Source organism: Hypanus sabinus, chromosome 6 (genome assembly GCF_030144855.1).
Source record: "Hypanus sabinus isolate sHypSab1 chromosome 6, sHypSab1.hap1, whole genome shotgun sequence".
Taxonomy (NCBI): domain Eukaryota; kingdom Metazoa; phylum Chordata; class Chondrichthyes; order Myliobatiformes; family Dasyatidae; genus Hypanus; species Hypanus sabinus.
This window is the reverse complement of record NC_082711.1, coordinates 68,887,359-68,911,021: the sequence shown is the minus strand read 5'-3', so window position 1 is coordinate 68,911,021 and position 23,663 is coordinate 68,887,359. Positions and strand designations below refer to the sequence as shown.

The 23,663-nt window shown below is 40.2% G+C and overlaps 1 protein-coding gene across 5 annotated transcripts in view; it reads right to left on the bottom strand.

Moving 5' to 3' along the window:
* hacl1 (2-hydroxyacyl-CoA lyase 1) overlaps positions 1-23,663 on the bottom strand; it is a 113,144-nt gene that overhangs the window by 74,225 nt on the left and 15,256 nt on the right. For all 5 annotated transcript variants that reach the window (XR_009512674.1, XM_059972366.1, XM_059972367.1 and 2 more), the window contains exons 6-10: positions 22,566-22,643; positions 20,827-20,921; positions 18,997-19,109; positions 12,880-13,015; positions 190-295 (exon numbers count right to left, since the gene is read on the bottom strand). Coding sequence is in view for 4 of the 5 variants with exons in the window: in XM_059972366.1 (XP_059828349.1) it covers positions 190-295; positions 12,880-13,015; positions 18,997-19,109; positions 20,827-20,921; positions 22,566-22,643 (528 nt within the window). In the remaining variant the exon portion in view is untranslated. The remainder of the gene's footprint in view (positions 1-189; positions 296-12,879; positions 13,016-18,996; positions 19,110-20,826; positions 20,922-22,565; positions 22,644-23,663) is intronic.

Genomic DNA, 23,663 nt, shown 5'->3' with positions numbered 1-23,663 from the left:
CTAAGAGTGCATCACTCAGAGAGTGAGATAAATGGCTTAGAAACTAAATTATCTTATAACTTAATCTAAATAAACACACTAGAGGAGAATACAAATTAAATATACAGTACAGTTGAAGGCAAACATCAGCACCATGAATTTAGACACTAACCAGAACAGCATACTTATCAGTGTTTTAGCATATAATACCTGTATGATTTTCACATCTGATCGGAATCGTGGCGGATGGCCAAAATGCAACATCCAGTTTAACCTGGCTCCCAACAGCAGAATCACATCTGCATTCAACAAGGCTCTGAGGAATAATAAAATTCTGAAAATTATTTCAGGTTGCAGACTAATTAATGATATATCCCTTAACTATTATTTCTGGGAAGAAAATAGGCCCTCAAAATTTTCTAGAGCATCGCAAGCTTGGGGTCACATAGATTAACTGTGGCATCTCTGGGTCTTTTGTGAGTCTAATCGTATTAGACTTTTTGTTCCCCACTTGCAGAGTAATTAATTCACCACCAGCATCATTTTGGGGTCACAAAACATTTCCACTATATAACTAGATTTTGCTTAATATTAAGAGGCAATGCAGTTATACACAACATTTGATGCAGCTTTTTTCTAGTACTGTCATCCTACAAGAAGCAAACAAGTTGGCAATAATTCATTATAAAGATGCTGAGTCAGTAAGTGCAATATGAAATACATTTCAGAACCATGAACTGGGTCCAGATTTCTGAGAGAAAGAAATAGGCAATCAAAAAATGACAAGTAGAGCCAGCAATCATTTCCATCTACTAAATTAGACAATTTCTTTCTTGTAAATAAACTATAGCTTGGGCGAATAATTAAAAGCAAATACACTTAAGATTTACTATAGAACCGACTTACACTGCAATAGATCTGGGGATAAGGGATTTCAGCTGTAAGGTTTACTGCACTGGAAAAGCTGTAACTCCTCCTCTGGACCACAGAAGGTTGGGAGGAGATTAATCAGAGGAGTACAAGATCACGTCTGGCTTAAATTGTGCAAAAACAGTGATGCCGTTCTACTAGTGGACCGTTCAAGGACCAGGAGCAGAGATTGCAAATTTTGCCAAAGCATCATTCATAATTCAGAGAGTAGCTCAGATTTGGAACTCACTCCAAATCTGATGATGGCGACAGAATCAAAAGGGAAATGGAGGGCCACTCTAGAGAGGGAAGAAGAATAAGACTGGACTAAACTGCACCAGAAAAATGGCAGATATAGTTTAATCCACACGAGTGTGAGGTGTTGCATTCAGGGAAGTCACATTAGAATAAAGTATACAGTAAATTGCTGAATCCTTCGGATCACAGAAGTCAGAATCAGGTTTAATAACACATGAGTGGCCTGGCCCCAAGGGCCAGACGGGCCTATTTGACATGGTATCTCTAAACAAAGAAATCGCTGACATGCGTCGTGAAATCTGTTGTTTCATGGCAGCAGTACAGTGTCATATATAAAATACTATAAATTACAATAACAAATATATTATAAAATGTAATTAAATAAGTAGTGTTCATGGGTTGATTCAGTGTACATTCATTCATGGGTGATGGAGGTCCTCAATGATGGATGCTGCCCCCTTGAGGTATCACCTGTTGAAGATGTCCTCAGGGACATGCTGCTGTGGAGATCAGTACCTATGATAAAGCTGGCAGAATTTCAAAGTTCAAAGTAAATTTTATCAAAGTACATATATGTCAACATATACAACCCTGAGATTCCTTTTCTTGCAGGCATACTCAGATCTATAAGATAATAACTATAACACAATCAATGAACGACCACGAAACTAGGAAGTACAACCAGAGTGCAGAAGACAACAGATCGTGCAAATACTAAAAGAAGAAATAATAACAATAAATGAATAAACAATGAATATCACCGTCTTTAAAGAGGGTGAACCCTCGCAAAGCAGAAGATCCTGGTACAGTACCTGGTAAGGCTCTGATTGTGCCAACCAACTAGCAGGAGTACTCAAGGACATTTTCAGCCTCTCACTGCTATGGGCAGAAGTTCCCACTTGCTTCAAAAAGGCAACAATTATACCAGTGACAAAGAAGAATAACGTGGGCTGCCTTAATGACTATCGCCCAGTAGCACGCACATCAACAGTGATGAAATGCTTTGAGAGGTTGGTCATGACTAGACTGAACTCCTGCCACAGCAAGGACCTGGACCCATTGCAATTTGCCTATTGCCACAATAGATCAATGGCAGATGCAATCTCCATGGGTCTTCACAAGGCTTCAGACCACCTAGATAGACAGTACAAACACCTACATCAGGATGCTGTTCATCAACTATAGCTCAGCATTTAATACCATCATTTCCACAATCCTGACTGAGAAGTTGCACAACCTGGGCCTCTGTACCTCCCTCTGCAATTGGATTGACCTCCTAACCAGAAGACTACAGTCTGTGCGGATTGGTGATAACTCTCTGTATACACGACTGTGTGGCTAGACATAGCTCAAATACCATCTATAAATTTGCTGACAATACAACCATTGTTGGTAGAATCTCAGGAGGTGATGAGAGGGCGTACAAGAGTCAGATATGCCACCTAGTGGAATGGTGCCACAGCAACAACCTGGCACTCAACGTCAGTAAGACGAAAGAGCTGATTGTGGACTTCCGGAAGGGTAAGACGGAGGAACACATACCAATTCTCAGAGGGATCAGAAGTGGAGAGAGTGAGCAGCTTCTAGTTCCTGGGTGTCAAGGTCTCTGAGGATCTAACCTAGTCCCAACACAGTCATAAAGAAGGCAAGACAGCGACTATACTTTATTAGGAGTTTGAAGCCATTTGGCATGTCAACAAATACACTCAAAAGCTTCTATAGTTGTACTGTGGAGAGCATTCTGACAGGCTGCATCACTGTCTGGTATGGAGGGGCTACTGCACAGAACCAAAAGAAGCTGCAGGAGGTAGTAAATCTAGTCAGCTCCATCTTGGGCACTAGCCTACAAAGTACCCAGGACATCTTTAGGGAGTGCTGTCTCAGAAAGGCAGTGTCCATTATTAAGAACCTCCAGCACCCAGTGCATTGCTACCATCAGGTAGGAGGTACAGAAGCCTGAAGGCACACACTCAGCGATTCAGGAACAGCTTCTTCCCCTCTGCCAACCGATTCCTAAATGGACATTGAAGCTTTGGACACTACCTCACTTTTTTTAATATGCAGTATTTCTGTTTTTGCACATTTTATAATAGTCTATTCAATATAACTAATTGATTTACTTGTTTATTTATTATTATGTCTCATTTTATTTATTATTTTTTTCTCTCTCTCTCTCTCTCTCTCTCTCTCTCTCTGCAGCTACTAAGTTAACAAATTTCACGTCACATGCCGGTGATATAAACCTGATTCTGATTCTGAAAACATGAGAGGAAGAACCCTTGAAGGTGAGTCCACAGATTGTGGTAACATTTCAATGAACCAGAGAGTTATCCCCTCTGGTTCAAGAGCCTGATGGTTGAGGGGTCATAACTATTCCTGAACCTAATGGTGTGAATCCTAAGACTCCTGTACCTTCTTCCTACTGGCAGCAATGAGAAAAGAGCATGTCCTGGGTGGTGGGGTCTCTGATGATAGATTCCACTTTCCTGTGACAGCATTTCATGTGGATATGCTCAATGGTTGGGAGGGTTTTACCCATGATGGACTTATCCCAAACCATTACTTTTTGTAGGATTTTTTCATTCAAAGGCATTTTACATTTCCATACTAGGCTGTGATGCAGCCGGTCAATATACTCTCCACCCCACATCTACAGAAGTTTGTCGCAGTTTTAGATGTTGTGCCAAATCCTGGAAAACTAAGAAAGTAGAGGCATTGTCGTGCTTTTGTCGTAACTGCAGTTTCACGTTGGGCTCAGGACAGGTCCTCAAAATTACGACACCTAGTAAAGTTGCTAAACTTCCCCACCTCTGATCCTCGATTAAGGATCAGCTCACGGACCTTTGATTTCCTTCTTCTGAAGTCGGTAATCAGCTTTTTGGTCTTACTAACAGCGAGTAAAGGGTTGTTGCAATCTCCTGCAGCTTTTTCCGATCCTGTACAGAGAACCCTCCATACCAGATGGTGATGCAACCAGTTAGAATGCTGGTATATTCGTGGAAATTTGATAGCGTCTTCAGTGACATACCAAATCTCCTCAAACACCTAATCAACTATGGCCATTGCCGTGCCTTCTTCGTAATTGCATCAATATGCTGGGCCAGGAAAGATTTTCAAAGATGCTGACACCCAGGTATTTGAAACTGCTCCTTCTTTCCATTGTGGACCCCTCAGAAAGTCGTGGGTGTGTGATTCCACGACTTCCCCTACACAATCAATTCCTTGGTCTTGCTGACACTGAGTGCAAGAGTGTTGTTACACCACCACTCTACCAGCAGATCTATCTCCCTCCTATAAACTCATTACCATCTGCTAACAACAGTTTATCAATTGCAAATTGATGGATGGCGTAGTGTTACAAACTGTAACATTTTAGAAACAAACCAACAGCAATAGATTTCACCTAAAGTCTGGTTTTGATGTTAAAACCACTATCTTTATTAGTATTTACTTATAATATTGTAACTTAACAAGATAAACAAAAATTAACAGCGTTATCTGTATCAATATGTATAAATATAACTGCCAAGCTATCGAGCCTGGGGGAACAAGGCTTAGAGTCTTGAGATGGTAAAGTAGGAAAGTTCAGTAATCCAAGGAATAAATGATGGGAGAGAGATATTTGTACTCCAAGGTATTATGTAGAGGGAAGGCAATTACGTTGAATTCCACAGGTTCCACAATGTTAATTAATAAGTATCAGTGGTGGAAGATCCTTCCACCGTTCCAAATCCAAGTACGAATTAGAAACATAGAAAATAGGTGCAGGAGTAGGCCATTTGGCCCTTCGAGCCTGCACCACCATTCAGTATGATCATGGCTGATCATCCAACTCAGAACCCTATACCTGCTTTCTCTCCATACCCCCCATCCCTTTAGCCACAAGGGCCATATCTAACTCCCTCTTAAATATAGCCAATGAACCGGCCAATGAATTACCATCAGAGTGATCTGTCACAGGGATGTCGTTTTCAAGGGGTTACCACATAATATACCCAGGCAAGGGTTAACTTCGAGTGGTCCCACAGGACATTCCTAAATCCACTCCTGTGGATTACACAAAGTGACAGCCACACATTCGATGTGCACTGGATCGATAATCAACCCACTCTCGTGAGTACAGCAGAGTTCCAAATTCCCAGCTTCGACAAGCTGCAGCTGCTACCTTTTCCAGGTTTGCTCCTCTCTCTCTCTCTCTCTCTCTCTCTTCTTCTGACTTCTGACCGTAACTGTCTGTGTTGTTGTTTGAAAGGTAAACAAGCTGCTAGTCAGTCAGTGAACACCATCATAGTCCTGCCTCACTGAAGTGCTCTTTTAAAGTGATAGTCCACAGTAAACAAAACCTGCCGGTTCGTAACAGTAGCCACAGAGTCAGGGCTGTAGAGAGAGCAAAGCAGGAGGGCATGCATCCTTAAGGTACACTGGTACTGACTGTCAGCGAGATGTAAAGAGAGATCTTGGGGTGCAAGTCTTGAGTCTTTGAAAAAGATATAAAGTAGGTTCACCAGCATGATTATCAGATTAAAGAGTATTAGCTATAGAGGTAGGACAAATTCGTTTTTTTTTACTGGAGTACCAAACGCTGAGGGAAAATCTGATAGAAGTATATAAAATTATGAAAGAGGAAGACTGGGTAGGCAGTCTTCCTCCCAGGATGGAAATGTCAAACACTAGAGGGCATAGTTTTAAGTGGGAAGGAGAAAGTTTAAAGGATATTTGTGAGGCAATTTTGCTTTTTTTAAAATAGACAGTGTGCTCCTGACTGAAGCGTTGCAGATCACGGAACATCAGGAGCAGCGGGTTAGCTGCCATGGGTTGTGTGTCCAGAGGCCTGAACCTTTCTGGGGCCGACTCTGGGCGTAGACGTAACAGACTTTTAACATCGTAAGTCAGCCAGTTGTTTCTATGTCTCCCCTCTCACTGTGAAACCTCTTTTTCCCTTATTAGGGAGAGAGAGAGCCTGTGGTATGTTGAATTACCGGGTGAACAGGTAGGCTTTGGGGTACTGCAAGTCTGGATCTTTATTGATGCTTGCTGCATGCTTGAGTGCTCGGTGGAGGGCGTTGATGCTTTTTTGCTGGTGGGGGAGGGGGTATCGTTACCTTGCCACTGTTTGTACGTGGGCGTGGAAGGGGGGAGCTGGGGGGGGGGAAGCTTTGGGGTTCTCACGTTTAACTGTCCTTCATTCTTTGGGGTACTCCTCTGTTTTTGTGGATGTTTCTGAAGATAAAGAATTTCAGGATGTATATTGTATTCATTTCTCTGACATTAAATGTACCTATTGAACCTATTGGTGCCTTTGTCACACCTTTCGGCAAGGTGGCAGAAGCCTTCAAACATATAAACAGTGGAACAATAGAGGGATACACACCAACTGGAGACAGATGGGATTAGTTTATATTTATATCATGGTCAGTGCAGACATTGTGGGCTCTCCTTGTGCTATATTGTTCTATGTTCCAAGTTCTTAAGATATGTCAACTCTGGCACTCAGATCCTTTTGGAATAAAGGACATTTGCCTTTTACTTTTATTTTATTTAAAGTTACATACTATTCTGGTCCTTCGAGCCACACCACCCAGTAACCCAGCAATTTAACCCTGGCTTAAACACAGGACAATTTACAATGACCAACTAACCTCCCAACTGGTTTGTTTTCGGACTGTGGGAAGACACAAGAACACCCAGAAGAAACTTAAGCATATATGGGAAGCAACATACAAACTGGCTTTGGACACCAAAACTGAACTCCCAACACCCTGAGCTGCAATAGTACTGTGCTAACTGCTATGCTACGATGATGCACCTAATTGCTTACTCTACCATCATGTTAACATGCAACTATTCATAGACATAGCAAGGTTTCGATTTAGACCTTTCAGTTTGTGAATATTTTAAATGTTCGAAGGTTCATTTATTACCGAAGTATGTATCCACATACAATTCTGAGCTTCTTCTTCTCCAGATAGCCACAAACAAAGAAAAAGCTTGAAAGTCATCCAAAGAGAAACATCAAACCCACCCCCTGCACAACAAACAACATCAATGCCCCAGACTCCCTTCCCCACATAAAAGTACAAATTGAACGCAACAACCCATCCGCACGCACAAAAATACTAACAGAACGCAGTAAGAACAACAACTCCCATACCCCCACCCCCCTGCACAACAAAATGGAAAGGAACGGGCGAAAAACACAGAATATAGAAACCATAAGTCTGAAAAAAGTCCACAATCTATAAACGCAATACTCCAATCCATAATGCAAAACCACAGTAATATCCTCCTTCACCACCGATGGGAAAGATACCACATTTTCTCAGAGCACCAGAGTGTCCCACAGCGAGACACACAGTGATAGGCCACCCACAGACCCCCTCGTGGCAGTGGCAAGAACAGTCAGTGCTGAACTCTTGTTTGCCTTCCACATTCTCCTCGATGTCTCAATCTTCCTCAACACTTTAATCGGTGATTAATGGACACTTTCATCTGTGAAATGGAATTGAACATCGGCTTGCACTCCGTCTTGAAGTTTCTTCACCTCAAGGGCAGAGTTAAGTAACAATCTGCATTTCTATTTTGATAAGTAGTTTGCTTCTCATTTTTCACATTTCCCATTCTATTATGCTTCTATATCCAATCCAAAACTCTTTAAATCTTCCATGCCCCATGCTGTCACCTAGCTTTGAATCATCAGCAATCTTGGATATATTATCTTTGTTACCCTCGTTCAATTATCAATATCAATTAAGCACATTTGGGAGTCCAGCACAGATCCTTGCAGCATCTTGCGTTCACAATCTCTCATTGATTATACTTCAAAAAAGACTAATTCATTCATTCTCAATCTGTATCAATACTAAAAATCTAAATTTGTTTATCCCTTGTGTTTGTGTCACTTATTGAAGGCCCGCTGAAACTCCAAGATCTGCTAAATTACAACAGTTTTACAACGGACTAAGCCACATTCAAGAACTCAACTGTGGATCTGAGTAAGTACACCATGGTTGTCACAAACTTTATTAAAACAGTTGTAGACAACTGTGTACCTACAAAGTCATCAAAGCCTTCCCCAACCAGAAGCCCTGGATGAACGACGAGATCTGCAACAACCAAGTAATTGTAACTTTGGTGACCAGCAAAGTTAAAAAAGGTCCAGGTACAATCCCCAGGAAGTCATCTCACAGGCAAAGTGGCAATTCCAGACTAAACTTGAATCAACAAAGAATGCTCAACAGTTGTGGGAAGGCTTGAATGCTATCACCTCTTACAAAGTAAAATCAAGCAACATAGGCAACAACAGACCTTAGTTTCCAGTTGAGATCAATGCCTTCTATGTTTGTTTTGACCGTCAAAACATGGAAGAACCATCAAGAACTCCCACATCCCTTGTTGATCCTGTGATTTTAGGATCTGAGGCCAACATGTGAGCAGCCTTCAGGAGGGTGAGCGCACAAAAAGCATCCAGCCATGAAGGGGTACCTGGTCTAGTACTAAAGACCTGTACTGATCGACTGGCTGGATTGTTCACTGAGATCTTTAACCTCTCACTTCGGCAGTCTGAAGTACCCATTGCTTCAAGCAGGTGTAACTTATACCAGTGTCTAAGAGGAACATGGTAACCTGCCTCAATGACTATCATCCAGTAGCACTTACATCCACAGTGAGAATTGTTTTAAGAAACTAGAGATGAAACATATCAACTCCTGCCTGAGAAGTGACTTGGATCCACTCCAATTTGTCTACCAGCACAACAGGTTCACAGCCGATGCCATCTCATTGTCTCTTCATTCAACTCTGGAACATCTGGACAGTGAGGATGTATACATCAGGATGTTATATATCGATTACTGCTCAGCATTCAATACCATTATCCCCTCAAAACTAATCAATAAGCTTCAAGACCTTGGCCTCAATACCTCCTTTTACATAGGATTCTTGGTCTCCTCACTTGCAGACCCCAGTCAGTTCGGATTGGCAACAACATCTCCTTCACAATCTCCATTACCACAGGTACACCACAAGGCTGTATGCTTAGCTCACTTTATACATAACTGTGTGGCCAAGCACAGGTCCAATGCCATATTCAAGTTTGCTAATGACGTCATTGTTGTAGGCCAAATCAAAGGTAGTGACAAATCAACGTATAGAAGGGAGATTGAAAATCTGGCCAAGTGGTGCCATAACAACAACCTCTTACTCAATGTCAGCAAGACCAAGAAGCTGATTATTGGCTTCAGGAAGAGAAAACCAAGGGTCCGTAAACCTCTCCTCATCAGAGGATCACACATGAAGAGGGTCAGCAATTTTAAATTCTTCGGTGTCATTATTTTGGAGGACCTGACCTGGGCCAGACAAGTAAGTGCACGACAGTCTCTCTACTTCCTTAAGAGTTTAGGAAGGTTTGGCATCGCATATAAAACTTTACAAACTTCTATAGATAGCTCCATCAAAGCCTAATATGGAAACACTAATGCCCTTAAATGAAAAATCCTACAAAAAGTAGTGGATACAGCGCAGTCCATTGTGGGTAAGAACCTCACCACTGAGCACATTTATACGAAGTGTTGTTGCAGGAAGATAGCATCCATCATCACGGATTCCCGCCATCCAGGCCACGCTCTCTTCTCACTGTTGCCATCATGAATGTGGTAGAGGGGCCTCAGGACTCACCACACCAAGTTCAGGAACAGTTATTACCCCTCAACCATTAGGTTCTTGAACAAAAGGAGATAACTTCACACATTCACTTGCCCATCTCTGAAAAGTTACCACAACCTATGGACTCACTTTCAAGGACTCGTCGTTCATGTTCTTGATATTTATTTTTTGTTTATTTATTAGCATTATTAATTCTTTATGTATTTGTACAGTTTGTCTTTTGCACACTGATTGAACACCCAAGTTGGTGTGATATTTATATTCTATTATGGTTATTATTCCATTATGGATTTATTGAGTATGTCCACAAGAAAAAGAATCTCAAGAGTTGTATATGCTGACATATATGTACTTCGATAATAAATTTACTTTGAACTTTGCTACATTACTTCCCTTTCATGTCCCAATGCCATTATTTATGCATTTTAATACTTCCTTAATAAACAGTTCTATCTTATCAGGTTTACTGGTCTATAGTTTCTCATTTTTCCCCTCTCTCTTTCCTCAAACAGCGTTGTAACATTTGCAACTTGCATCCACTATCTTCATATCTACTTCAGTTTTTCCTATCCTACCCTTGAATTATGCTTTCCCTTTTCAATTAGTGTCTTTGTATTCTGAAATCTCCCAGTCCTCATGATTACTGCTTTTTGTGGCAACATTGCAGTGAGTACAACTGCTATCCTACTGAGGTTTGTTTTTGCCTTAAATGGGATATATATTACCTATAAACTATATACAAAATGTTAACTATTAGCTGTGGCTTGTTTACTCTCACACATTTTAATGTAATTTCACAACCTATCACAGGCAGCTCAAATGTTTGTCTTTGTGGTTTTCTTCATTCAGACTTAAGGGACTGGTTTCAAAAAGGACTCAATTCACTTTCAATTTTTACATAAGATTCTATCAAATTATTAATTACTTTCTCCTTAAGGCCCCTTAACTACCAGTTCATCAAATAATCTACTCTCATTACATAATACCAGATCTAACATATCATGTTCCTTCATGCACAAAGTAAAAAGGTTTTAAATTTTGTACCTTTATGTTTTATGTTTAAAAAATGTGGGAAGATATAATTGGATCAGATGAACTGCTATAGCCCTGATTTCACATAGTTAATCAAGAACTGTGACCTTCTGCTCTAAATGAATATTAGGGAACATAAGCAAATTTAAAGAAAGTAAAAGCAAATGCTTAAGAGATGGCATCACCTTGTCCTAGCATAGCTATCTGCTCACATATATCAATGTGAAAGTTTGTATAGATGATGATATGGTTTATCTCTAATTCCCAGTTAATATTCATGCATACAATTTTCAAAACACCTCCCTGACTGCTTAAGCTGCCCACCTAAAAAAAGTTTTTTGGTATGTTGGAAGACACTGCCTCATACAATACTCTGATATATCAGAATATAAGTTACACTTTACTAAGAGGTAACAATTAACACTATTCTAAACAGCATCATAACACCACACCTTCCTTCATCAATGTCAACACAAGGTAATAATGTTCTAATTTAAAATGGAATATGAAATAAAGCAGACAAAATACTAAAATTAGGAACATAGTAACTTTAATATTCAAAATTTAAACTGCCCAAGCCCACTCCTTGAGCAATTGGAAACAAGTGCGATTTTCTTCCAAAATAATTAAGCAATTTCAAGCTTTCACTTCAAATTCTCTCGCATTTATTTATCTCAGTATTCAGAACAAACATCATAATTTGCAGCAAATGACACAAGAAAACTGCACTTAAACCAGTTCATAATTAAAATTGTTGAACAATTCTGTGTCTGTTTGCTACTAAACATACCCATCCATTTCAGTTTGGCTCTTTGAAGTAAAACGTGTAACTGATGTGCAAGTACGTAAATAGTTTTAAGTTAATTTTACTGGAGTGCAAGTTGTTTATATAGGTTCTTGACAAATTTTAAATTACAGTGGGTGAAAAGGAGCAGCTTTGAAGTAATTCCCAGCATGGTGTAATATGGGATGAACTCATAAAATTATAACTGCAGTTCACTCAAAAATCATTAGCCTTAACTATAGTGCACATGCCTTCAATATGTAGCAGAGATTAAAAAAGATGGTGATGGTAAAAGTTATAGAGTTTGGAGTGGATGGTTTAAGAAAGAAAGATGCAGAAAATTAATTGGACAATATTTCCAGTCAACAACAAAGCAACAGCATTTCCTACCAACCTTGCTACAAGTTCTCTCTACAAATCCTGTGATCATTATTTCCACTTCTCTGATAGTTAGCATTGCCATGTACCAGTTCAGCTGGGCCTCTAGCATCCAGCAGTTGTGATGCAATCAAGTTGGCTGAGCAGCTAATCACACTAAAGCATTCTCAAAGGCATGAAACTAATGGAAATTTTTAACTAAAACTGGAAAATGTTGGCAGTTAGGTAACATTTGGAGGTGGTGGGAACTTACAGGGCAGAAGGGCAGCCAGTGCCCTCTTGAAGGGGAAATCTGAAGAACTTACAAACCTTGATTTTATCCTTGACATTAGCACCCTTGATTCCGGGCCACAGGAAAATACCTGATGCATTCACACTACCTAGTAAAGTTGACTGAAAAAAAAACCTTCAGTAACTGCTTAAGTATTTCTGTTCAAGTTTCAAACCATGATGGAGTCAAATTCACAGACTTGACAAAGGAGAGCATGAGACTGACATTCTTGCCGTGGGCAGATGGGAAAAGGCAAGTGCATGAATTGTGACGATGATAAGAAACATGTAGCGGATCAGTTAAAGGTAATACAATTTGGCAGCCACAAACATGTCAGCAATAGCAAAATGATGGCAAATTCAGCACATAAAGTATACAATTTAGATTAGTCCAGAAATGGAAACTTGACTTAAGTGTAAATTTAAGGCTGTTTAGTGCAGGGGTTCCCAACCTGGGGTCTATAGACTCCTTGCTTAACAGTATTGATCCACGGCATAAAAAAAGTTAGGAACTCCCTGCTTAGAGATCGCTCAACTTTCAGAATGTGTTGAAACCTTGAGTTGCTCTTTAAATTTGGTAAAATATCAGCTTTGCTTCAGACACTAACCTGGATCTGGCTGCAGAGACACAGTTTACATGGTCATCAGGTATCACACCTTTCCCCATTGGAGTAGGCAGAAATGGCAATCCACAGACATCTACAAGCTTGCTAATGTATTCCTCAGCACGAGAATAGGCTGCACCTTTAAGAAAATGAAGGAATATGTCTTCCAATTCATGTGTGCACCCATGAACAAATGCTTCCAATATAACTATGATAAGAAAAAACAATAGCTTAGAAATTCTTCTGAGCTCTTTAAGGGTATATTAGCTCAATGGTGCAAATTTTTTCTTAAGGACACAAAGCTGCAAAAATAGCACAAACCATTGTGCACAACAGATTGTCTAGTTTGAGCATAAAAAAGCACCTTTTCTCTCCATGCCATACAGAACCCAGGACGAGGTGAGATGGGATTGCCCTGCACGGGAGTTTCAAATCATTGGTCACAGTGGATCAAAACTAGGAGGGGCAGGTTACAAACAGTGGGGAGAGCAGCTGGGAAAATGGGGAGGGCTCATCGTCACAGCTGGTGAGGCCAGGACCAGGGTCGGGTGTGTGGTAGATATAAACTAGGGAAATGACTGGTGAATATTAGGCTCATAATTGTGAGGTAGGGTGCCAGAGTTGTAATTTGGGATGAGGGCGTAAAAGGATTGGTGAGGATTTGGGGAGATTGAAAGAGAAACATTGCAAGGGTCCCATTCAGTTTGAGCCCATTTTCTGTGCTAGATTTCACTTCCTGGGACCAGTTACGATCTCCATTAAGTAACATAGAAGCCACCACGTGTGTGCTGTGAAAGCCTCTTTGTACACAAGTGGCCTGCACCATTCACAGCTACAGTGCACAGAATAACATTCACAGAAATGTTGCTAAACACCACAGCGCATGTCTAGAAGTCCCATATATTTGCACATCAGATCCATGGAGAAGCCAGAAGGAACATTGCAGATGTTTCAACTACAATTTTAATTACCTGGTGTTGAGATCTTTCTATGTTATTTAATTGTTGCAAAATTCAAGGGATGAATATTAAACCTAAATTAAGTGGTAGGTGGTCCCTCATATTACTGTTTATTCCAGAAACAGTAATTTACCTTTTTCCTGAGATGAATACATAACATCCCAGAAATTCCTCTGTACATTAAACTATGTACAGCATGTCAAACGAATCTAGAGAGGAATTTCCAGCTCATCTAGAACAGGAAGTCAGACAAACAATCAACCAATTCACAGATTCTAAAACAGAAACCTAACAGGTCAAGCAGCATCTGCAAAGGGAAAAGGAATAAATCAATATGTTGGGTTGAGATTTACAAGGATATTGTTTTACCATTGCCACAGAGAAGCCAAATTCAAATTGAAAGAACATCTGGTTTTGGGTATTTTCCAAATCAATGGCACAAATACTGAGTTTTCCAATTTCAGCAGCCCCCGCCTCTGGTACAATCTTACAGTACAAACACTCACCTGCTCACCGAGTTACCTTATCCTTTAATTGATCCCTCCCATTCCCTTCCCCCAGCTGGTTCCATCTGCTCATCTTCCCCTCCCCAGCTGGGCCCCATATATCATTTACCAGCATTTCATCTACCCATCCCACATCTAGTTCCATTCACCCATTAGCCCTTCCCCAAATGGTTCCATCAATCATCAACAATCCTCCATCCCATCTGCTGCATGTTGATATATACAACCGGTTCTTTCTTGCTCCCCCCCAGTCTTGACATAGGGTATCAATCCAAAATGTCAATGCCACTTGCTGAGTTCCTCCAGCACTTTTTGTCTGTAGGTTAATACCATGTCCCTCCACGGATGCTGCTTGAACCACTGAGTTCTTTCAGCTTTCTGCTTTTCATTCTAGATTCCAGTTTTGTCTTCAATTCGGAAATACTGAAGGGTGAGAGGGACTGCAGTGGAGCTGGGTGTTCCAGCCCACACTGGAATTTGAAGTGAGATTTTAAAAAAGCCATTTTAGGTGATACTCTGGCTGACTTCCAATTTTAGAAAATAATTATCAATTCTATATTTAAGATGTCTGTACTTTGATCCACACACTCCTCCTCTTTGGAGCCACAGTTTTAGTTATGTTGCTTTTTCCAAGTCACAGAGTTATACAGCATTGAAAAGGCCCTTTGGCCCAACTCATCCATGCCAACCAAGGTGACTAGTCCCATTTGTCAGAATATGGCCCACATCACTCACAGCTTTCCCTATTCAGGCACTTATCCAAATATTGTAATTGTACCCAACTCTACAGCTTTATCAAGCAGCTCGTTCCATACACCCAGCACCTCTATGTGGGAAAAGCTTGCCCTTCAGTTTCTCTTTAAATCTTTTCTCTCAAACCTGCACTTTAGCTTTAGACTACTCCCCCCACCTTTGAAAAAAGGCTATGACCACCTAACTTATCTATGCTCTGCATGATTCTATAAACCTCTATAATTCACCAATCAACCTAATCAGTCCCTCCTTAAAACTCAAAATCTCTAATCCTGGCAACATTCGTATCAATATCTCTGCATCCTCTCTAACTTAACCACAGCCTTCCTATAGAACGGTGAGCAAAATTATACACAATACATCAGGTATAGTGTTACTAAAGTCTGACAGAATAGTTACAAAATCCCCAACCAACGAAGGCAAGCATGCACATATCTTCACCATCATCTACTTTTATCAACTATTTCAGGGAGTTACATACTTGCACCCCTAGCTCTCACATCCCAAGGCTATGTCATAGAGCCCTTTGGCCCATCTAGACCTTGCTGAACTGTTATTCCGACTAGTCCCATCAAACCGCATCTGCACCACAGCCCTCAATCCATGCACTCATCCAAACTTCTCACTAATGTTGCAATTGAACACACATCCAAAACTTCCGTTGGCAGCTCATTCCATACATGCACCACCCTCTGACTGAACCCTCTTAGGTTCCCCTTAAATATTTCACCTTTTACCTTTAACCTATGACTTCTAGTTCTAGTCTCCCTATCTCAGAATTCTACCTCTCGTAATTCTGTACACTGTACCTCTATAAAATCTCTCATTCTCCTACATTCCAGAAAAAAATATCCTAGCCTGGTTAACTTCTCCCTATAATTCAGGTTCTCAAGTCCTTGTAAATTTTTTCTGGACTCTTTCAATCATATTGATAACTTTCCTGCAGGTAGATTACCAGAACTGCACACAATACTCCAAATTTGGCCTTACCAACATCTTATAAAACTTCCATATAACATCCCATCTCCTACACCCAATACTTTGATTTATGAAGGCCAATGTGCCACAAGCTATTTTTATGAACCTGTCTACCTGTAAAGCTACTTTCGAAGAATTGTGGATCTGTATTCCCAGATCCCTTATGTTCTACCACACACTTCAATCCCCTACCATGCAATGTGTATGTAGCAACTACACCCCAAACTGACTCCTGTTCGTCTAACTGGCGGTGACCCCACCAACACTGTAATTTCACTGGTGTGGATAATGTGTGATGCTCCACGGTACAAACCCACAACTTAAAATATGCAAGTAAATGATAACACTTTATAATTATTTCTTGGTGATGGGTTAGTAGAAACAAATAAAATAAAGGCACCAAATCAGTAAAGTTATCAGTTTTGTGAACAAGAAAGTTTACTGCGTTGGAGCTCACACCTCCGGATCCTCCACAACAACCTCCGAGCCTCTGACAACCTCCGAACCACCAAATCCCAGTATCCGCTGTCCTGGGACTCTGTCCACTCCCACACGTCCATCCTCTTCGCCTGCCTCCCTGACCCAGCGCGCGAAAACCCAAGTTCCCAGACATCAGAAAGAATAACACTTCTCCTATTGGACAGTAAACCCATTATCAGTATAACAACCAAAACAAGCTGCTGCCGAGAACAACAGAGACCCCATGTTAATTTACATTACAGGGAAGCCATTTTATTAACCTTAGCAGTTAACATGGGACAAAAGACGCTACTACATGTATGTCCTACTCTGGTTTGATCCTCACACTTGTCCATATTAATTGTCCTAATTCTGCTCCTATGTCTCATGGTCTTAATAAGCAGGGGAATGATGATAAGAGGGAAATAGATCAGCCATGATGAAGTGGTGCAGCAAATTTGATGGGCTGAATGGCCCGGTTCTGCTCCTACAACTTATGGTCTTACAAACTCCTTCTGCCATTTTTAGCCTATTTTTCCAGCTGCTCCAGACCCCAACGCAAGCTTTGACAGCCTTCCTCGGTATCCACTATGCAAGTTTACTGATCCAGTTTACCATATTACCATCTAGATAGTTAATATAGTTGACAAACAACAATAGATCCAGCATCAATCCCTGCAGCACACCACAAGTCACAGGTCTCCAGTCAGAGAGGCAGCCATCTACTACTACTCTTTGGCTTCTCCTTCAAGCCAATGTCTAATCCAGTTTACTAGCTCAACTTGAATGCCATGCGACTGAATTTTATTGACCAGCCTCCCATGTGGGACTTTGCCAAAGACTGTCATTTACTATTCTCCGGTTTAATTTCCCAAAATGTTTCATTTCACACTTGTCTGACTTAAATTCCATCTATCATTCCTTTTCACAATGTCCCCATTGATCTGGATCCTACTGTAACCTCAGACAACCTTTTTCAATGTTCACCACACGTCCAATATGAGTGAAATCTGAAAATCTACTAATCATGCCATATGCAGTATCATCCCAACTGTTCGTATATATGGCACTTGATCCCTGTGCAACACCAGTGATCACAGGCCTCCAATGTGATAAAAAGGCCTCAAGTACCGCCCTCTGGTGCCTACCATCAAGCTAATTCTGTATTCTCCTAGATCCAACATGATCTAACCCCTGGACTAGTCTACCATGTGAGACTTTGCTGAAGTCCATCTACACAACATATGCAGTCCTGTCCTTGACAATCCTCTTCAGATAAACACAATTAAAACCCTATTTCACTTTTTAAAACCTTCCATTTGCCTGATGTCCTTTTACCTTGTAACAGCTACTCCCAATCAAATTTACAAGTTCCTGCATAATACCATCAAAACTGGTCTTGCATCAATTTAGGGCTGTAATTTGTAGACTGGTACTACTTTTTCCACAACCATTTGAAAACTAATACAATTATACTCACTGATCTCAATGACACTTCAGCCACCTGCTCAGCTTTCTTTCCAGTGGAGGTTGAGTGCTGTCCTCTCTCCAGAAGGGCAATCTACATTTTGCTTGAGAAAAACTTCTCTAGACACACTTAGCAAATTTTGCCGCATCAGAACACTTTGCACAATAGCAGTCCAGGTCAATATTAGGAAAGTTAAAATCATCCTACAACTATATGCGATTTCCATAAGTGTTTACTTTTATCACTCCTACCCTTTCAGTATTGTCAGGTGTTATTTGGCTCTGTGGAGTGAGATGTTGGCAGACAATATCCAATCCCTCCCCTAGTGGCTTTTGCCAACACAGAGAAGGCAAACAAACAACTATTACCCCCATCATCCATCTGTCTCTTTCCACAAATTCCCGGGACTCAAGGAAATTGGACATCTCTGCCAGGTCCCGTTATTATTTGATGTGTGACCCACATTCTCATTGCCCAGTAAAGCAATTTCAAAAATGAAGAAGTTTGGAAGCTGATTAATACTCATAAGGTCAGTTATCTTTTTAAAAAGTCCCTTGTATCTGCCTGTTTATGAACTGCAACTGCATAGAGAGCTAAATATGCACACGAGGTAGAAATGGAAAATTTAACCCACTTCTGCATTAAGATGATTGTTGAGGAAGCCAAACGAACAGGTAGGCTACCACCCCCTGCATATGCTTGAAGCCCCCCCACCATGTATTTACTGTAAATTTCATTTGCTGTGCAGTTTCTGCACCCTACAGTGTACAACTCAGAGTGCTGCTGCCACCTACTGTTCAGAAATGTAGTTACCTGAAACAAATCCTTTTTAAACAACTTTCTTATTGTTCATATTGGGAAGTGATTAGTTTTGTACAATTTATTCTTAATTACCATTGCCTATATGGAATCCATTAGCAAGAAGAATGAATTCCTTTATCTGTATGCCAGAGATTCCAATTCCTTTCTTTTAAAATACGATGTTTGATCACCATACCTTTTCCGATGATAACAAGGGGCTTCTTGGCATTCTTAATGATCAAAACTGCTTCTCTCACTGCAGTGGGATTTGCTGAAGCCAATGGAGGATGGGGACAACACGGAACAGTTCTACAGGGAGAAAGTTAATTAGATTGATTATCCTGTCTCTTATCGTCTTGAAACACACAATAAGCTTCAACATTGGAGAACAAGCACCCACTATAGGGTCATAGATGCATGTTTCATTGCAAAATCAATCACATTATTCTACAATACACCATTAACGTCAAGAACAAAAGGTGGCATTTACAAGTGTGTGATAAATTAGGTCTAGTAATTTACCTCACAGTAAAAGCCAAGACAAAAATTTCAAACGTTCATGGTTTTTTAATAAAACTATGATTAAATGACTGAAACTGTAAATTGGTAAAACAAAGAAATGCCAAAACTGCAAAACATGCTGTCAGTGGATCAAGTTTCAAGCTACTGTTTCAAGTAGCTCAGGGTTGTGAAATTTACTACCAAAGAGGAGTTCAAAGATCCTGTGTTCAAAGAATTCCTTCTACACTAGATAAAAATCTCAGGACAAGAAACATCAGGAGCATAAACAATCTGAATTACCAGCTGTTTTCATTTCCACACATGCTGCTTGGCATGCTAAGTTTCAATAATATTTTTCTATTTTGATAAGCAGAATTACTGAATAAATTAAAATTTCTGAAACAATCACCATCACACCTCAGCACTAATCAACAAACTTTGAAACCCTGGCTTCTGCACCTTCTTCTGCAACTGGATACTTGACTTCCTCATTGGGAGTCTTCAGTAGTCTGGATCAGAAATAGCATCTCCTCTTCGCTGATAATCAACAAAGGTGCGCGTTAGGATGCGTGAGTAACCCACTGCTTTACCCTCTCTATACCCATGACTGTCTCATTGGGCACAGCTCAAATGCCATCTATAAATTCATAGATGACACAGCTGTAGTTGGCACTATCTCAGATGGTGAGGAGGTGTACAGAGTGAGACAGTGGTGGTGGTGCAACAAGAAGCTTGACCTCAACATCAGTAAGACTAGAATTCATTATGGACTTCAGGAAGGGAATATCGAGGGAACACACACCAGTATCAGCAGTGATCAGCAGTGGAAAGGGTGAGCAGTTTCAAGTTCCTGTGAGTCAACTTCTCTGAAGATCTATCCTAAGCCCAACATCTTAAAACAATTACAAAGAAGGTACACCAGCTGCTATATTTCATTAGAAGTTTGAGGAGATTTGATATGTCACTAAAGACTCCAGCAAATTTCTACAGGTGTAGAAACAGGAGATTTCTGCTCCTATGACATATGTACCATGGAGAACATTCTAGTTGGTGTGTTACTGCCTGGTATGGAGGCAACAATGCACAGGATCAGAAGGAGCTGCACAGGGTTATAAACTCAGCCAGCTCCATCATGGGCATTAGCCTCCCCAAGATTGAGAACGTCTTTAAAAAGGGATGCCTCAAAAAGGTTGGATCCATCATTAAGGATCCTCAGCCTCTAAGTCATGCCCTCTTCTCACTACTACCATCAAGGAGGTGGTACTGGAGCCTGAAGATACACACAATGATTTAGGGCAACTTCTTGCCTTCCATCATCAGATTTATAAACAGCCTGTGAAACTATCAACACTACCTCATTATTTTGCTCTCTTTTTGCACTACTTATTTTTCTTATAGTTCTTACTTACTGCATTCTATTACTGCAGTAAAACATCAAATTTAATGACGTATGTCAGTGATAGTAAACCTGAGTCTGAGTTTGAACAATTGACCAACATCTGACTAACTTGGCATGCACACTTACCTCAGCGAGGCAGTGTGGATTTTTGAAGTCACCATATCTCCAGGGATATCAACATAGCAGGCTCCTGGACGCCCATACATACTACTTCTAACTGCCTTTAAAAAATGGTAAAAAATTAAAAAAGAATGACATGTATTTACGTAGCACAGATCACCATCTCAGAATGACACAAAACACCTAAAGTCAATTAAATAACTTTCACGAGTAGTCACAGCATTAAAGTCAAAAATATGTCAAAGTAATTACTTTGTGGAAAGTTAGCTTCCACAAACAGCAATGTGATTAAAAGAATCAAAATATCTACTTAGTAAAGGATGTTGATGGGAGAAAATATAGGTTAGGACATCTGTATAATTTTCCTGTGTGACTTTGAAATTGTCTTTTCCAACTAATCAATATAGCAGGACTTAACAGACCTTCTGAAAGTGCCATCTCCCAAGACACAGAATTCCCTCATCAATTAACTGAAATCATTATAATTTCTATGTGCATAGTTATATATTTACTTTGTACAGAGATTTATTCATAAAAATGCAACAAACTGCTTCCCGCGGACGAAATTCATGCATGTTAAACATGTGAACAACCTTGATAAAAATTGCTCATTGTTACTCAAACACATAACCAGCCTGTTTCTGATCAAATAAATCCAATTTTAAAAACCCACCAAAAAGTAAAATACTCATCCACAATCTATCAATTGCAGGAATTCCTCCAAATATAAATGTGAGAAAAGGAACATCCCTCTCCCCCTTTGTCTCATCCATTTGGTGTGAAGAAAAAAAAACAATTTTGCTCTCCTTACCAAAAACTCTTTGATCAATAACAGATGAACCTTTTAGGAAAGATCTTGAAGTATGTCCTTTGAGATCAATTTACTGAGATAGTTAAGAACAAGTACTGTTTACAGTAATTATCGCTATCAACTTTTTACTTTCAAGTATATCCATTTGTGCTGCAAGTCAGAATATTTACCACCAATCACTCTTTCAAAGGCCTACTGAAACAACTTCAATACCCCACCCCTGAAGGTACTTTTAAGTTAAGACTTTCCTGCATGACCTTCTGACATTGCAGAGGAAATCCATCTGGGAGAGGTCAATGAGGTGGAGAGAGTGGGAAGATAGTCAGAGTTGGAGAAAGGATTTGTTACAGAGGGGATAGCAAGACAATGATACAGGGAATACAAAATGATAGGAGAAAAGGGGCTGAAGTGGGTAACAATGAAAAATTAAACATGGCAGCCACTAAGAGGAAGAGGGAATTGTAAACTCTCTGCCACCTGTCTGGATAGGTTGCAGCTCACTAAAGCTGACCAAAACTATCCTTCAAATCTGCTCCAGTACTCTCACAAGCTTCACATGCACAATAGAATATTACACAAGCAACAAGATGTGGGTATTGTGTACCATTTAATATCTCTGAGCAGGGGCAATGACCTTCCTGTGTCACCACTACAACTTCAGTCACAAACAGAAGATTCTGCAGATGCTGGAAATCTGCAGAATCCTGATGAAAGGTTTCAGCCTGAAGCATTAACTGTTAATTCCTCTTCTTAGATGCTGCCTGATCTGCTGAGTTCCTCCACAGCAACTTCAGTCACAGCTTCCTGCTCCACACGAAACCACTGCTCCATGAAAAAGGGTTGAATGCCGTGGTCAATTCCAAGTATCTTCTACAACGATCTTTTTCAATAAACTGGACATCTTACATATCATCCCTTTTGATTTGCAAATTACCTTTTCAATAATGGCCGGTACAAATCTCAAGCTGCTTGGTCTAGCCGAGAATTTGCTGTAGAGTCTACATGCCTCCACCTGCCAAAATTAATGATGTGATTAAGTCAGTTAAATAAAGTTTGGCTTACATAGACAGAACATAACCTTATCGTGAAGCAGGTTTTACAGTTTGAACGCATACATAGTGCACGTCACAGATACACAGGAGCAGGATCTCTCAAATTGGTCTTTATTGAGAACACAAAGTACTGAGAACTCTGACTTTCAGGATCTAAATATAAATAAAACTATTTCAATCCTTGTGGTATACAATTTGGAAATTAATCAAGTACACCTACTGTTTTGTAACTAATTGGGAAGGTTAGGGTGGCAGGGAGATGCAGTGGAGTATGGAGGGTGTGAAAGTTAATACTGCCAACCTTGCAGAACCCAGCCAACAAGGCATAGACAACCACACACACACACACACACACACAGCGAAAACAGAAAAAAAAATTGTTGATGACTTTAATTAAGAATAACTTTAATTAATGCCAATAGAATTACCTTCTTTTACAAGACTCAATACCACTCAATACAATGTCTCCTCACACCATTCATAAAATATTCTTCGAACATTGTTGCTTGAACCTGTTTAAGTGAGCTTTCCTTATTGACTTATTTTGCAGTGCAGCTGATCAATTTTTTAAAAATAGCAAAAAAAATCAATTGATAAATAACTATCAGACTATTAACTACTTGTCTATTATATATTAAAATAATAAGTAAATGAGTCTTCATTTCAGAATACATTGGAAAGCACACTGAAAGTTGGTTCCTGCATAACTATTAAACCCTAAATTATCCTCACATGTGTGCAGGAGGATGTGATGAAAATCATTAGCTCCACCCACCCCTATTACATTGATAATTCTAAGCTTTTGGAGCACCTTTAGCTCCTCTGTGACAACCAAAGAGCACATGCCGTTAATGATTCCTCACGCAGTTCATAGGGATTACCCTCCAACCCATTTCCCACACAGTATTTATACTGAATTATTCAGCCATATCCATCTTACACAGCTTCTGAGCAAAATGCAAGGTGACATTCAGGGAGAG